Consider the following 17,993-nt stretch of genomic DNA (forward strand, 5'->3'; position numbering starts at 1 on the left):
TTCAGGTGAGTGACTGAAGTGCCTTTTTCGCAGGGTTGCACCGCCAGCCCTGAGGCAGCTCTCAGCGCTGTGAGCCAGTGACCCCTGCTGACAACAGCCCTGCGCACGCTGCCAGCCCCAACCCGGCCGCTGCTGCTGCTGCTGCTGCGCCTTTCTCTTCGCTAACAGCCCAGCTCGAAGCCTGGCTCTCCCACACATTTGCCTAAGAGCTCTTGGGCCTACGACACTCCCTCATGTGGCCTAGATCTGAGGGTATAGTGAAGATGCTGCTCAAATGCTAGAAACACTAGATGAAGGGGCAACAATTAAAAGTAATGCTCTGACCACTGTTAACTTACTTGCAATGCAAGCAGCACGCTGGGGCAAGCTCTCATCATTAAATTTCAGTATGACAGAGCAGAATCTCACTGTGTCTGTCATAAGTCATTCTTCTAAACAGTAAAAATAAAGCATTTCTTTTACTGTTAAGCAAATATCTTGTTTGTATCTATTACTAGATTCTTTTCCATGTTAGATAAAATAAACTGTGGACAACTGGGAGAAGAGTGACCTAGCCAACAATTAGTAGTAAGCCCCAGGTTTGTCATCTATATTAACTGTGGCTGGATGGTATTGCTACCCTTTTCTTTTACAGCACTAGTGATTTTGGCAGCAGAATAACGTGTTTTAAAACATTTAGACATTGTTTAGTCAAATGATACAAAATGATATACAAGTGATCTACCTTCTTTTGCCAGACAAAGCTCCATGCAATGGATATTACCTTTTGTAATATCAGAATTAGCAGTGAAACTTAGAGTACCCTTTAGCCAACTCCTGAAAATTACAACATGAAGTAAGATACAAGCTCCCCTACCTCAATTTCCAGCCAATAACCCTAAAAGGACTGCTTCAGTGAAGCTTACTCTTGCCTACAGATGACGCATAGCAAAGAAGCATCTGAAGAAAATGACATTAATTCTTTTCACATCCTTTTCTCTTTTTTCCCCCTTTTTTGTAGCTCTCTGTTGCTGGGTTTCTTTTTATACGGTACAATGATGTATGGGGGAACTCCTGGCTTTCAGTCAGCTGTGGCCACTACTGAGATCAGGGAAAAAATCTGTGCTAAATTAGGCATGGAGTAAAGCAATCTAGTGATTATACTACCTGGTAAAGGGCTACTGTCAACTTGCAGAAAATGAGGAGGACTCATACCAAGGTAAGAGTTTATGCCACTCTGGGATTACATTGATTTGTACTCAAAGCGTGCAACCAGTTAGGGTCTCCTCTGCCCCCCTCAATGCTAACACACATGTAGCTGTCACATTATTCAAGGTGATTTCTAATTCACCTCAATCTTTTGCATGTGAAAGAATGCAGACTTGCAGAAAAGGCAGGAAGAGACCATCTAATGAAAGGCCAGCTCAAGTATTCCTATGTTATAACTAGCAGAATTTTGTCTAACCTGCTTTTAGTAACACCTCACAGCAAGGGGTATTTCTAGTTTCATCTGTCTTCAGCGTTAGAAGGGTTTATTTTAAATTCCAGCTGCAGTGTAAATCCATTATTTTTTTTCCTCTCTACAGTGGATATAGAAAACTATTTATTCCCTTCATAGCTACCATTTATGTATTTGAAGACCTATTTATGCCCTCCACACTTCAACATCTGTGCTCTAAATACACCCAGCTACTTCTGCGCTTCAGATATAGCTCACTATGTTTCCTCCTGTTTTCTAGGCGCTCTCTTGGATCAGGCTGGTTTTTTTTCTTTCTTTCTCTCATTTTTAAGAGAGGCACCCAGGACTGAATATAGTTCTTCGAAAGCCATAATCATGTTGACTTTTTTCAACAACAGCATAATCTTCCATTTCATTTCCAGTTATGCTCTATTTGCAATCTACTTTAAGCCCCAGATCCCCTTTTTCAGATCTGCAGCATATCAAGCTCAGCCATATCTCACATTTGTGCTTACAAGTATTCCTATGTACGTGCAAAACTTTGCACATGTCTTTATGCCCCATTGAATTCTTTCTTTTCCAAACCATTTATCCAATTTGTCAACACGATTTGAAATACTAAATTTCACTTTCACTGTCTTGTAGACTCTCTCATTTAAGCAACAACTAATCACGTTGGAAATAGAGTTAAGTCTTCGGTTAGGAGGCCACAAACAGAGAAAGTAATTTTCATAATACTTATAATAATATAGGGAAATACCATTTTAAACGAGTATATTCATACAGTCATAAACTACATCCATTTGGTTTGTACCATTATGAATTATTCTAGTCCCTATTAGTAGACAGCCTACACAAAAATCTGGAAATACTACTGCTTTCTCATGAAAACCCTATTTCATGCACCAATTTCTTGACTGTAAGTTGTCAGAGATCTATGAAAGGCAGCATGAAGGTAAAGCCCCCTCCCACTGGCTGCAAAAGCTAGGCGTTTCTATCCGCCACTGTGTGAGATCAAAGAGACACGACAGACGCTGCACCTCTACAAGCTACAAGCTATGCAAACACAAGCAATACCACTGCCGTGCTTCAGAATACCAAAGCTGAGAGGCAACAGGGTTTGGTTTTAAATTAACCTCAGTTTAAGACTTTTTTGTTAAACAGTGGAGAATGACATGCATCTCACAGAGGCGCAGTGTAATGTCACAGCCAGGCACCCTGGGGCCCCTTGGGTGGCTGCTATTTCACCCCATGCCTGACAGGATAACTCTGTCAGGGCTAAAGTGATGACCAAATTGTGCCTTTATGTTTAACTAGTGACTGATTAGTGCATCCCCCACGTGAAAACTGCTCTCTGCTGCTCAGCACCAGAGGAGGCCCTGAGCCCTCTCCCACCACGGCCAAGCAGAGCTCTGTGGGGCTCCATCACACTGGCCTTCTCTGGCAGCACTGCAGTGGTCATCCCGTGGGAGCAGAGGGTCTGACCCTGAGAAGACCCCCAGCACCCGTTCGGGCAGAGTGGGAAAGGCCTGAGTTGTGACCAGACTCTGGCGGGCTGCAAGTCCCCAGCTCACTAGCTGAAGGCATCTCCAGGGAAGCTTTGCTCTTTCAAGCTGGGAGGTGACCCTCAGGCTGTGATCCAGGGTGTAAAGGCTTGCATTTTGAGGAATACCGTAGATTTAAGGTGGAACTGGAGAAATATCTGCACATCTTGCCAGTTGCCATTGTATATCTGGGTGCTCCAGAACAATCCCAATTGGAGGTTTAGGCTCAGTGAAATGATTTGCAAAGGAACTTCTCCCTCTGGCCTAGAAAATTTAAGCCCAGCATCACATCTAAAGCCCCTTTTTGCAAAGACCAAAATAGTTCACGCTTGGTCCATGCATATAAGGTAATCCCTGGGATCAGTGAGGAGTCCAAAAGCACAAGACTTCAAGGTAACGATACAATTAAATTACTACGTGATGACCTACCTTCACAAGTTTCTCGGCCACCTTAGAACAATCCCTGTACAACTACCTTGGTCTTAGCAATCACCCTTCCCACCCAACACAGGAAGAAATGGGGTTTATTCAGAGCAGCCTATCATAACAGCACAATAGGTTTTTAGTAGAGGCTGGCACTTGCACTCAGCTCGTGCACCCTTCATCCTACTCCAAACAGATGAGGCAGTCCCTTAAGACAAGCCTGGTTTGTAGCACAAAAACCAGAGGCAGTCCTTCTTGGAGAAAGCTAGCTAGTCAGCATACCTTCAGGGCCTCTGTCTGACTCCTTGAAGGCCCCCATGCCCAGGACACTGCAGCACAACAAAGCCCTACATAACATACGGCTAGAGTCATTCCTGGAAGCAGCCACGTCAGCATCTAGCCTCCGCATCTAACACAGGCCAACACACCTCTAGCTGGATGCAAAGTGATAAAATTGCATTTTTAAGTGCAGAGCATCCTGCTACCACAGACACAGACAGGCAGGCAGACGCACGCACACAGTCCCCACCCCTGCAGGCAGGCTGCTGGCTCTTTCAGAGGCTGCCTGTCAGACCCACAACAGGCTGTGTCCGCAGAAATTCAGAAAGTGTCATCTCAGGCTGATATTTCAGTAACCTGGTAAAGTTACTTGCCAAAGCTTCTGTCCCCTAAGATTTTTTTAAAACCTTAGCTTTTCTCTTTGTTCAAAAAAGTCTGCATCTGTTTGGGAAATAGTTTCTGCCATTCTAGCATGAGTTAATTTGAGAGGTTTTCATCTGTTTGAGGTTTTTCACTTTCCTGCAAATTGCTTTCTTGACCCCTTTCATGTTACAAGGCTTTTCTATACAGGCTATTTATAGGAATGCACCTGCGCTAAAGTGAAGGGACATTTTCAGCGTTTCAAATAAACCTCTAGCACTTGGTTTGAAGCAGAAAGCTAGAAGATCATCATTGTAAGTGGCATGCTTATACTCAAATGAAGGGCAGTTTTATTTCCAAAGCCATTCACTCACTCTAACTTGTGTGTAAAGACACTTGGCTATGGCAGGCAGCCAGAACAAAGACAACCATATCGACTCAGCTAGACTAACATTACACATCAGAAGGAAATAAGTATCTAGCCACCTTTAGGCTCAAACACCACAACTTCTCTGCACACAAAGGAGGATGAATTCCCACTCTCAGTGAAACAAGCCAGAATGCCTTTCCCCCTTTGGAGCTGGCTGGGCTGGCAGCACATTGCAGCATCCCCACCTTGCCCCCCTCTTCTGCAGCATCCAGGAACCTGAGACCAAGACCCATCAGTTACATTTTAAATACTAACTATATGCTGATAGCAAGGGCAGATAACCTATATACAAGGAAGAAACAAGCTACAGATAATTGAACTTACCTCCATTACTGTCCTCTTCAGATGCCAGATTCAAGGATGGCCAATTCTCTTCAGGGCAGAGACCCCTTCTGCTCTGGAATAAATAAGGAAACTTGCTCAGTTGCCCTTTCCAAGGGAGAACAGACAAAGCCGTGTTTTCACAAAGAGACATTTTTTCAGCAGGGTAAAACAGAGCTCGCTCTCTCAAAGGCTGACTATCTCATTAAAATAAAAAGCAGTCAGCCAGGACAGATTAGGAGAGATGAGAACAAAATAAAGTTGATAAAGTAAGTGTGCATGCAACCCACATGTACAATGTAATGACTGTTAGTAAGTCATTATGACATTGATACACACACAAATATATACACACATACATATATTTTTTTTATATATACACATATGGGGAGAGGGCACACCACACAAAGGAAAAGTCAAGTTCCACCTTGATGCCTCTTGTCCAACTTACAGACATAAACCACCCCAAGATGGCACTGTCGGGTAGCGTTTCCTCTCCCAGCACCGGCAACCACTCGGAACTGTCTTTGAAGTAATTGCAGGGATCCCTGTAAGCATCTTCTTAAACTTTCTTTTTTTCTTTTTTTTGTCTGTTTGACTAGCTCTTCCTGGGCACTTTCTATTTCTCAGCAGCACTCACTGCATCTCCACATGAAGTCACTCGGTGATTCAAGTTGGGACTGTGGTGCCCTGGGATCTGTCAGAACACCGTATGGCAGCAGCGAGGTTGACAGCAATTCTCATACCCTCAGATCTAAGTGCCAAGATGAGGGGACACAGGCTGGAGAGTCTGCACTGACAAGTGCAACCTGTCAGTACACTTGGCTGTGATGGAGGAATTTGTGCTATAGTCTGCAGAAACCTCAAGAAAAACACCAAGCTAAGCAAACACGCGAGCCATGGGCATGCTAACTGCCATCGTTCAGGTAAGACACTACCAGTATGAGAAACAATCCCCAACTCACATCTCAAATAGCCTTGTCCCTGGGACAGCAACATTCTTTTTGGCTATACTGTGAGGGGCCAGAGCTGGTCCCGCTTCTCTGCCATCCTTTGAGACATGCCTTATTAATGCACAGCTGAATACACACTGATCTGAAAACAATAAAAAGGTAGCGGCAACTTGGCAACACATAAACTAAAATGGGAAAGACCCAGAGTGCAAAGATGACGTGCATTAATGAAACAGGGCACATCTCAGATCTGGAAAATGTTACTTTTAGGCCAATCTGTGATTTTCATTTGACTCTAATCTGTTGCAGTTACAGGCTTGAGTGTGTAGGGCTTCCTTTCCAGAAATGCCAGTCACTACACTGAGGAGAGACGGATGAGGAAAAGTTAAAGGAAATGGAAAAAATGCAGTTTCCACACAAGTCAGCTCTTTTTCAGTCCAAGCCGTTCAACAGAAGTGGGTCTTTCAGAAAGCCGTAGCATTAAGAGTGCATAAACCCTGCAGATGAGGCAGCTTGTACCCCTTTGTACAGAGCCGTCTGCGTGAAGGTATAGGAATGACTGTGCAAGGCACAAGCGTGCAGTGCGGTTGCTGCTGCTTTCCTGCACTGGCGTCCCTCTGCGCCAGACTGCAGTGATGGTTGTTGACTTCTGTCAGTCCAGACGGATGATGGTGATGGTCCAGTCAGCAGCGCTCAGGTAATACTCGGTATAATGAAAATGCAAAGGAAATAATTTTCGTTATGTGTTTCATTACCAAATGCAATGCAAAGGCTGAGAAGAAGATGTTTTTCTACGAAAAAAAATAAATCTAGATACATCATTTATCAGAGTATTATGTTATATGGTGTAGATCGATGAGCATAACACGACACTCTGATCTGATCACTGCCTGTGTCAGGAAAAAGAATAGTGTGCAATAACCACACACGGCCACTGGATTGGGAAGACAGAGCGGAGAAATATCCTATTTCACTGCAATATGATGTTATAACCCACAGGAGCCTGAGTGCTCAGGAGGCCTGCTAAGGAGCCATGTGGTCTCCCTGCTCAGGTCCCAGGTTTGTATCCACACTGCTGCTAACCATTAGTTCCTTTTACTGGATGATTGTGAAATTAGCTGGTGATTTCATTTGAAACCTTAGTTTTGTGCACACTTACCATTTCCTTTGGTAGTGCCACTGCTCAGTGAGCATGGCATCTTCATTAAACAAAAGCTTTTCTCTGTTTTCAGAGATCAACACAGCAGCCTTGCATTTTTCGCTTTCCAGGGGGCTCCTCAAAAGATACAGTCTGTATACGTCCCATGGAAACACCTGTAAGAATTGCATGCATCTTGGTGGATGGCAATTGCCGTAGGCTGTCCTTCACCAGCACCAGCCCAGCTATGCTGAGCAACCACAAACCCTCTCGACTGGCCAGCTGGCACAGGTGGGGTGTGCTGGTGAATCTCATGGAGCAGACTGCACAGCACATTTGTGCAGGAAGCTCTGTGTCTATTCTTACACAGTTTCACTAAAGCTGAGCTCGCAGCTCGACTGGCTGCTCCTTCCTACAAATACCCGAGAAAAGTTATACCCTATCGGTATGCCCACAACCAGAATTGCTTTTGGCCAGACGCAAGTTGCTCTGTCCCTGCCTTGGAGGAGGGATGGACTGGCCATGAAACGCATGTGCTCACTGGCACCTGGCTGACACTGGCCATGTCTAACCAGCCTTTTTGGCCCTGGAAGACCAAATTGAACTATGGCGAATTAGGTGATTTCAGCTCAGCTGTAGACTGTAAGTCTCTGAAGTTGTGCAGGAGATGCCACCCTGCATGCTTGGTGCCCTGTTGGTGAATTTCTAAATCAGATACAACTGAAGATATTCTGTACCTTAAAATATTACTCCCACGGTTCTGCTCACTCAACCATACTAGAGCGAGACTGGCTGCTCACCAGACTGGCCAGTTCCTTTCCTCTCAACGTACAACCCTAAGAAACCTTTGTAAGGTTTCTCAAATGCAGTCAGAAACAAATCTACACTCGTAGCTGGCCAGCTCCAAGAACAACTGCACTTTTTGCTCCGTCCTGGGCTGCCTTTAAAGGTCTCTGCCTCATCTTGGAGAGACTGTATGTGGCTGTTCCCCATAAAATACAGCAGTTGCCGGGTTTCCTGATTTCCAGGTTTGCAGTCTCCTGCACTTGCTGCAAAAAAGTGGCTACATGAGAAAAACACCGCCCCCCTAGCCATCCAAAGTTCCCAACTGCACAATTAAGACAGCTCACTGGAAGTCAGGCTTTGATTGCCTATGAAGATGAGGAAAAGAGTACTGAGCAACCCAAAGAGCACTAGTGTGAAGCGAAAGGCCTCCAGATAAAGAAAACACTGTATTCTGACCCAAGTACAAACAACAATTTCTAAGTCACCAATGAAAATTGAGCTTGTTCTTTAATTTACCTGTTCTTTAGACAGAAAGAGCATCAAGGTACATCTTCGGGTAGGTGATAGCATCATGGGCTCTTTGTGTAGTTCTCCTTTCCAGGAGTGTGCTGCTGCTTAGCTGGAGTTAGACAAAGTCTCCAGCATCTCCTCTCTTAAAAGAAGGAGGCCAATCCCTTTTGGGGTAGCAAGCTGTGGTAGCTGCTCAGAACAAGACAACTTGTTAGCTTAACTCACTGTGGCCATCCAGTTTTTGAAACCTTTAAACACATGCAAAAAAATCAGAAACCAGTCGCAGCACAACACAGAAGATAACTTAGACTCAGATCTGGGCTGATATAAGCCTTGTATTTCCGCACTGCATCCAGCACTCTTCACAAGGACAAAGACACAGTTTTTCACTCACCTCCTAGCTCTCTACTGGGCAATGTCTTTTCCTGACTCTTTTTGCTCCGGATGATTAAGTCTTGTGATCTGAGATGATATTTTATAGCTGTCTGGGAGAACAAGAAGTCACACGTGCCTTCAGAGTGGCATCGAAACACATTGGACCCCACTTTTGAAGTTTGATTAATTTGCACTTGAGCATTCTAATTCTAGATCTGAGACTCAATTCCATTCTAGCCACTAAGTACAAGCAAACACGTATTTTAGACATTTGTTAAAGCTGAACTGCAAAGCTGCTTTGATATATTTTCCACTAAAAAAGAAGAACAGCAGAATTCATGATGTTGTAATGCAAATGAATGTGGTTTTGCACTGTATGAACATGTTTCCTCTGAAACAGATTTTGATTCCTTGAAAATGACAAGTGCTGCCTGCTGTTGCCTGACTTAGCAAGAGCAGCACTTACTGCACTTAGAGGAAAAAAGATGGAGAAATCTCACCAACCTCTACCAAAAAAAAAAAAAAACCACAAAAAACCTACTCATCTTTGCCATAAGCGTTATAAATTTTTTGCTCATACACTTCCTTTTAGTTACTCAGAGTTTGGTTTAGGTTCCTCCAGCCACTATTCATTTGCTAGATGGGATGCAGTATTGGGAAAAGGATAAGGTTGATAAGATCGTTGTCTCTAGGCAGGACAAACAATATACATCCAGCACATTTTAGTGGTTAATTAAAAAAAATAAACTGAAACAAACAAAGCCCTTCTCCTTCCCGTTGAAAACCTCAGAGCCATGCAGCCACCTGGGTCCCTAGAATTCAGCATTTAGCAAGCAGCAATGCTGGGTGATAAAGGCACTAGGAGCACAAAGGACTCACTGAAATAATTCCTGCTGAGCATATTCATGTATAACACCTGGTGGGAGAAATTACAAAAGCAGTCACCAAAGACAGGCAGCAAACAAGCTCTAATTTCTCAGCCAATAAGCTATCTGCAGGTGTGGGAGTGAGTCATTCATAACTTGCCCTCATTAAATATGCTCTAGATAAAAGTTGTCCTAATTTAAACCAAAAAAGCCAACCTGCAAAAGAATGATTTATATGCACACCAACAAATTACATGCTCACCTGCAAGCGATGAACCCACACATATCACAAGCAAATTGCCAACTTAGCAAACATGCGGTTGATGTGTGCAGAAATGCTGATTTTTTGTTTAGCTCTGCTGCACCAAGTGATACTAAATGGGAAGTTCGCAGAGCCACAAGGAATGAACCTAGGGCTGGGAGTGAAGGCACCACAAAGTATTAAAATTCATTTTTAAGCTAAGTCTGAAATATGCCTGCAGCAAGAGGATTAAAGAAGCAAGCCCATTTCAGCTGCAACATGACACAGAATAATTCATTCAAAGGTCACACATAATTGTAGGGTATTTGGTTTTTGCTAATATTTAGTTGCACTCTTAGATTTCTTTTCGTGACTCCAGATTCATTACAGTCCATTGCTGAGACTTGTAGCTAGCCCACAGCTCTGAGAAGACAGAAGTTGAAAAGCCCTTGAAACCTCCCAATTCCATAACTTATTTCCCAAATGATACGAACCACGTTGCCTTCATTTCCTCTGCCACGTGATTTTCTTACGAGGTTTACCCAAACTTTGTTTGGGTTCTGCTTTTTCTTTTTGCTTCAAAACTCATTTTTACATGAGACAAGAAGTAAAAAATGTGTTAAGAAATAGCAAGTTTTTTCTTCTCCAAGTCCTGTGGTACAAATGCTGGTGCTACTTTTCCTGCAGGAAGTGCAGAATTTCCCCAGAAAGACCAAATTACCTCCAAAGCCAGGTGGCAATTTGAAAAATGTTACTTAGAGCTTTTTTTCCCCCCTGTATTTACTGCTGCAGCAAAGGGTTGCAGTGTGTAAGATAAAAGAGTCCACAAGTCAGAAGAGTGGCTCTCAGCACTGGCAAGCGAGTTTCATACTTCAGCCATAGGGGTTCCAGAGAGAGACTATTTGTGCTCATCCATATGAAGTGTCCATATGACATGCACAGATGAGTCCCTACTTAGGGTTTTATTCTTCCGCCAGTTTTGTTGCTTGGAGATAAATTATGTATGAGAATGTCACATTGTCATCAAAGAGCAATTAACTTTTTTTCAGTAGATTATGTCACTTTATGTAACCATGAACATCCATTTGATGCCAGTCCCAACCAAGCCACAGCTGGCCAGGACCTGAGGAGACGAGCAGCTTTCGGTCCTTTGCTGTGTCCCACCCTTGTCTGCTATCTCCTGAAGACAGCAGTGGATGAATGCCCCCATATTCCTGCTGTTCACTCTTTGCAAGCACAATTACCTTTCCAAAAGGTGTACATTGCATGACACCTCCCAGAGCAGAGGAAGAGCTTCAGACTCCATCAGGAAAGTCCTATTGATGGAAAAGCCTTGAAAGCTCATTTCAAGAAAAGTGTGCCTTGGCTTCTATATGACTCACATATAAGGCACTAGTTTAGTGCTCTCTATATCTCACTCCTCTCGCCAATAAGCATTTGTTTGCCACCTTGCAGTTATGAATCAAACACCTGAACTGGCTAAAACTGGCACATGCCCTTTAAATAGTTTAACAGCTGCATGCGTGTAAGTAGCTGTATCTTTCAGAAGCACCTGAGTGCTAAACTACTGATCTCCAGTATGCAAATTGAGCAGAAACTGGGGGAAGAAGCCCTGTTTCTATGACAGTCTCTCCTACAACTTTCCACTTCCCCATCTCCCCACCAGCTCAAGGAATAATTGGAAATTTGGAGGTAGCCACCACAAGCCCATAAAAGCTCTCAGCAGCTTCACACCAGGTAAAGTCCAGTCCAAAACCAACCCTGGCTTCAGAGACAAACTGCTCCCTGCCCTACATTGACTACTGACTGGAAACAGCTGGATTCAAGTCTTTACATTCTTTCACCTTCACTTGTCTATATAAAAAAAAAAAAAAACCAGAGTGTGTTTTGAAATAGGAAAAAAAAAAAAAGAGAAGAAAAGAAGGATGTGGTTATGCCATTTAGTAAGAGTACTGGTGGGGTATGGTCTGTAAGCAAATGCTCTCATGCTCTATAGAACAACCTGGACTGAAGCAATGCTGCTGACCTGCTTGCTGGGGTTCAGGTAAAGTAATTCATATTTTAACTAATAACTTTTTTTTTTCAATAATTTAATAGCAGCGTTGATTGTAGAACACTATTTTTAAGCTAGTTGGATGATTATTTCTTATAAAGATCAAACGTAGTGTTGCTTCGCTTAGAGCAGAAAGAAAGATTTCTGCTTTAGTGATAAGCATAAATATATTCTGTTGCAATCAAAAGATTTAGAATAAAATGATAAATTATCCGACTACAGATGAAATATATGACAGATGTGGGACTTACTGATCTTCATTGCACTAAGCCGTCTTACTCTTCTCCTGTGCATCCACGAGAGAATAATTTATATCTAACATGAATAATGTTCTAGAAAATAGATATGAACAAAGTCTGCTTCAAAGCAGTAACATTACTTGGTTTGTATTGATTAGGAGGATAATTATGGTAAATGCTGTAAAAGTCCTTGCTGAAGCAGTGACCTGAATTTTCCTCATTCCTCTTTTGTAGTACAGCTAGATTAAGAATCATTGGTTTGCTATGTTCTGTCATCTGATTATCATTCCCTTACTATTAAAGCTACACCTACACTTACAGTAAATTATAGATTTTATGATGAGGATGTTCCTGCTAATGAAGCTTTCATGGATAAAATATCCTTAATCTGTCGTCCCCAATCTGTGCTAACATGCAGACTTGTGTGAATCCCAACTAAAGCCAGATGAACTCAGATCCGAGCTACAAAGAGGAAACTATTCATGCATTCCGCTGCGCTGCAAAAAACCTAGCGAAGCTAATACTGTAAAACCTTGCTGTTCCACTTCCTATGGCAGTACACATTTGCTGCTAGCTCCTGCTATCAGTAAACCCCATTAACATTTAACTAGTCCATAGGAAGTGGAAAATCCTCACTCAGTAGGAGAGATTGAGAACAAATGGCGCAGTGATGACATAGGGACTGGACCAGCTAAGACACACTCCTTCGAGTAGTGTTAATTACAGGTTCTTATGTTATCTTTTGGTTTCTAGAAGTTGCCTGAAACAATCCTAGAGCTGTAGGCGATTCCTTCAGGAAACTCGTGGAGGACGGAGGAATTTCCTTCAGAAGACTGGAAAAGTGCAAACGTGGTGCCTGTCTCTTAAGAAGGTGGAAAAGGAGGAGTTGGGAAATGATAGATAACTAAGCCTGGCTTCAGTATTTGGAAAAACATTGGCATCACCCACCAAAGAATCTGTTTGCAAGCACCCAGAAGACAACGCAGCAGTAAGTAACAGTCTGCACAGATTCATCTGAGAATGGCTGAAATAGAAGTAATTTGACTTTCTTCTGTGACACACTGACAGCACTGGGGGACAGGGTGCAGGAGAGGGAAACAGGCTTCAAACACTATCTCTAAAGAAATTCACATAAGCAAACGAAGGAAACATAATCTGTATAAAACTTCTATATGATTAGCGTGCACCCACTGAGATACTAATCAGTCTCTACCATACAGGAAAGATGTATTTGGTACAGTTCAGTATCTTTCAGATTCAGTATCATCAGTATTTTCATTAATAATTTGGACAATGCAGTAAAGATGATGCTTATGAAACAACTGCAAGGTTATTTGTCAATGAAAATGAATCTTCAAATAATTTTGGGCAAACATATTACTCAGTGTGAACTGTTTGCAAACAATTCCCTTGGATTACTCAAGACGTGAAATTTAAATTTGAGGGAGGAAAATGATAAAAAATACCAAGTTTTTGAGACTAAGTTGAAATTACCAGTTTAAAGGCTGGGTAACATTTTCTTGAAATTAACCATTTTCAGGTGTAATGCTATACATAATTTTGTACTAATGAATTCTAAAAAAAAAATTCAGTGAAATAGAAACTCAGTAAAAGTAGAACCAAAACTCATACTTTTAAGAGACATCACAAGCAATTTTCTGATATGTTTATATACACAGTGCTGGATTAACAGGTTGTCACTCTCCCAAAATGTTTAATGTCATCTGATTTTTTCCCCAGCTAAATGGATGCTCTTGGTCACGGGACACACACGCTCACACAACAGCACAACACTCCTGTTTCCTCTTACCTGTCCTGCCCTCAGGTGACAGCAGCATCTGCCTACAGTAATCCCTTGTACACGTGGCACCAATGCATCTCCACCTTTAGTGGAATTATGTCACCTCTCATGTACCACAATCACATGATTTTCTAAGCAGCTGCCACACATTGCCAGTTCAGAGGGACCTGAGTCAATCTGACTCAATCTCAGATTGACTAACAAACCAAGGTTTTCTTTTTGTTCTCATTTCTGACGGATAAGTCCACTGATAACAAACAGATTTCCTTTTGCTATTTCCTAAATTCACAAAGCTGTGACAGTCTCAGTCATGCAGCTCAGTCCAGTTCTCTGGAAGTGGCAGTTGGATCCGGCCCCTGACCAACAGCACCTCCCCGCCGGTCACACTCGCTCCTACAATGGGGTCACTGGTGGAAACACTGCCAAGGAGTAGTCTCGGTGAATATGTGCATCCCCCTAGTAACCTGCATCCAGCCTGTTTGTAGTCCTCATCAGCTTGCTTGCAACCATTTCCTCACCTACCTAACAGCCCTCGTTCTTACCCCCAGTTTTTCTAGTGCTATTTAGTTATTTCTAGTACACTGTACTGAAATGCAAGTGCCTCCGATCTTCAGCCTTTCCCTTATCTGAAAAAGCAGACAATTCATCAAAGGAGATAATGGTCTGGCAAGATCTGTCAAGGCCTTATTTAGTAGTTTTCCTTAAAAATCTGTACGAAGCTTTGACTCAACAGTTATAGAATTGTTTTAATCACATTTGACACTCTTTCCTTCAACAGACAGACTAGATTGATCCTTTTCCAGATACACTAATAACATACATACTTTGTAACAACTACTGGGTTGGACCTTCAGCTTTATGTGCCTCTTCTTTCCGTAGTCTGAGCTGGAAATAAACTGTTTTCCCTAATACGAGCATGTTAAGCTCTGAGTGCATTCTGTGTTCAGATACAGTTATTCCCATTAGCACTCACTGATTCCTGTAAGTCATCCCACCTCTGACCTCCAGCACAATTTCAGCATCCCTATGAAAAGCAGAGGTATAAGATTTGGCAAAACCCAAGGCCATCTCCTCAGTTAATATTCAGCAGATCTACTTGTTCTCCATTTCTCTCTCTCTCTTTTTTAAAAAAAAATTTATTTTAGCCATGTAAACAAAAAATCTTTCACTAATTGTTTTTTGGTTTCTTTAGCAAAGTCCAGCTCCATTTGGTAGTGCTTATGAGCTACCTGTCACTTTTTGTCCTCCAAAGCAGAGATTCCCTTCTTGATCAAGTTGTTCTTAAAACCTCTTTACTTACTCCTAAAATTTCTTTTGAGCTACTTGGTTGGCTGAGCTGGACTGGAAACTTTAACTACCAATTTCTTCTCCTTCATTAGGATTTTTTGTGATTTTGATTTAAAGAGGTTATCTATCTGTAACTTTTAAGGCATAGTTTGTTAAAGCTTATGTATATTTTTAAGAATGGTGATAACACTTATTCTACACAAATTATACTTGTTTAAAGAACTGTATTATTAAGATGTCATGCCTTCCATTTCCTAATCTTTGCCAGATTATCTAAGATAATCAGTTAAAATTTAAAGTACTTGCAAACCCAAAATTTAACCAATGCTGAAAGTTAAACACAAACTAGAAAACATGCAATTTGCACCTAGATAAAAGATCAGTCGTCTTAAGCTGACCTTCTAAAAAACTGCATTGGAAACAAGCACTATATGAAATTAAAATATCCATATAAATGTGAGTGTAGTAAAAGCACATCAGCAAAAGCTACTGATGCGTAGGGAATCATGGATATAAGAGTAAAATCCCAGCCAGCAGTTTGACCTGCCTTAATATGGAACAATATTTTCATGAATTTCTGTGTAGCGAAGGAACCGAACATAAGTGTTACAGAAGTTTCAGTAGATGTACAAGTTACTAGAGATAGCCAGTACACTTTAGAGTTTTTGAAAACGTATGTTTGAATGGGTCAGGCTCGTCAATATCTGAATGGGATTATCTTAAAGGGCATGGTAGTCGGTGGATGCTGACTACCTGCCATTGAGAATCAGGCTCCTTTATAACAGATCAAGCCACTCAAATTGGAAATAGAAAGCTCTGTGCTTGAAATGAGGATTCACTTTCAATAATAGCCAAAGACTGATCAAGTGTATAGCTCAAAACCAAAAAAGCCCAGAGTTGTGTTTGAAAGTATCTTGCTCTGATGTATCAAGGCATTAACTGGCAGCCTTACACATTTCCAACCTGTTCTCTCTGTTGTTTTAGGGGAGAAATGACCAACAGCAGCAGGGAATGCAGTTTTGCAGACATCGACAGATTAGCAAAGATCCTGCGGCTGGGGATCTCCATCCCCACCTTCATTCTTGGGCTGGTTCTCAACGCCCTGGCCCTCTCTGTGTTCTGCTGCTTTTGGAAGAAACAGACCAAAACCTCAGTTTACATGATCAATCTCGCACTTGCAGATGTCTTGCTGCTTCTCTCGCTCCCGCTCAAGCTATACTACTCTATCACAGAAGCGCCCAGACTCCTGTGCTCATTCATAGAGTCTCTCTATTTTGTCAACACGTACGGCAGTATCTTCATCATTGTCTGCATTACTGTCGACAGATACATCTGCATAAGGCACCCATTTGAAGGTCGAGCTAACCAATCCCCCAAATGGGCTATCTTGATTTGCTGCTTCATCTGGGCAGTAGCTTGGCTTTGCAGCAGCCCAATGTATGTGTTCCACAAGAAAGATTATTTTAAATGCTTTCACAACATGTCAGAACAGGCATGGAGCATCCCCCTCATTGTTTCTGTGGAAATCTTTGGATTTCTGATCCCACTCGCAGTGATGGTTTTCTGCTCTGCCCAAAACATCTGGATTCTTCTGAATCACGAAAGTCAAGCTAAAAAGAAGGTAGAAGGCAGTGGCTCCTTACGAGTCATTGTCATCAACCTCGTGGTGTTTTTGGTCTGCTTCACACCCGTCCATCTTGCGATCTGCCTACAGTGCCTGGTAAGACAGCATGTGATAGTGGACTGCAGTCTGAAACAAACCATCAGCCTCTTCATTCAGGTGTCAATGATATTAGCCAACCTGAACTGCTGCCTGGATGCCATCTTTTATTACTTTGCTGCAAAAGAATTTCGTGAGAAAACACACCTGAAAAAGGTCATTGAACTATGTCCTGTCTTTAAGCCTTGTGCCACATGATGGGACTGCCTGCAGTGGAAGAACACCTCTTCCTCGGCTCCCACTTGCCTCACAGGACGTTGACAGCATTATCCCTGACATAGCAGTAGGGTCACCTTGGCCATGGCAGGGAGGGTGCAGGAGGGAGAAGGACAATGTTTTTCCAGTGAATGTGAACCTGTTCCATATTTTTCTTCCCTTTAAAGATGAAAGGAGAAAAATGTTGGAAAAAAGAACCAGCATTAGCAAAGTGACAGAGTGACACCAAAAGAAGCATTAGCCTTGATGGTATCTACTAAATGTGAAAGGCTTGCCGGAGGAAAACTACCCAGATCACTGGAATGCCACTTGAAATCAGCCTTTGTCATTGCTGCACCAGTTTTCCTTTTGCCAACACGTTCAGAAAGTTGTTGCTAACTGCCAAACATAGAAATAATTATTCAAAACCTTCTTTCTAACTTAGAAGGTATCTGAGAGTTAAAAGGCAGTATCCAGCAAAAAGTCTGACTCTGATCTTCCCTTCTATAAATCTTACAGAAGGTCACTGTCAGAGCTCATTTGCTTTGAACAGCTTGGCCAGCCTGGGATAATAGTGAATCCTCCCTCCTGTAAGCGTTATACAATGGTCAGGGCTGCTACATAGGACAGCAGCCCCTGCTCTTCCATGGAGGACGGGCTGCCCAGTGTACAAACCCAACGGAGTATCTTGGGTACCAGCAATTCCTTGAGCAACAAACATTTCTGATTATCTTTGCTGAGGAATCCACATGGTTTTCTCCTGAAATTTTGAAACTGTTTTTGCACATGAAAACCAAAAAGAACCCCTTCAAATATGGCATTTAGTGAAAAACTGTATGTGATTAACTGTATTTCTACATCACTGTATTTCTATCAAGGATATAACATGATACATGTATGAAATTCTTCTGCCCGTCTTCTCATTCTTTCTTGGAGGAGGGGAATTAAGGAAGCAAGCCCTGCATCACAGAAAAACGGGGAGCGCCTGTGTAATATACTCCTCGCTCCCAGCTGGAAGACTGGACCGGCTCTAT

General features: G+C 42.4%; 1 protein-coding gene across 1 annotated transcript; it reads left to right on the plus strand.

The window, feature by feature from the left end:
* Positions 1 to 16,035: 16,035 nt before the first annotated feature.
* Positions 16,036 to 16,962, plus strand: LOC127020370 (G-protein coupled receptor 55-like). The gene has a single exon (XM_050902885.1). It carries the CDS (start codon positions 16,036 to 16,038, stop codon positions 16,960 to 16,962), a length of 927 nt encoding a protein of 308 aa, XP_050758842.1.
* Positions 16,963 to 17,993: the final 1,031 nt, after the last annotated feature.

Source organism: Gymnogyps californianus, chromosome 10, assembly GCF_018139145.2.
Source record: "Gymnogyps californianus isolate 813 chromosome 10, ASM1813914v2, whole genome shotgun sequence".
Taxonomy (NCBI): Eukaryota; Metazoa; Chordata; class Aves; order Accipitriformes; family Cathartidae; genus Gymnogyps; species Gymnogyps californianus.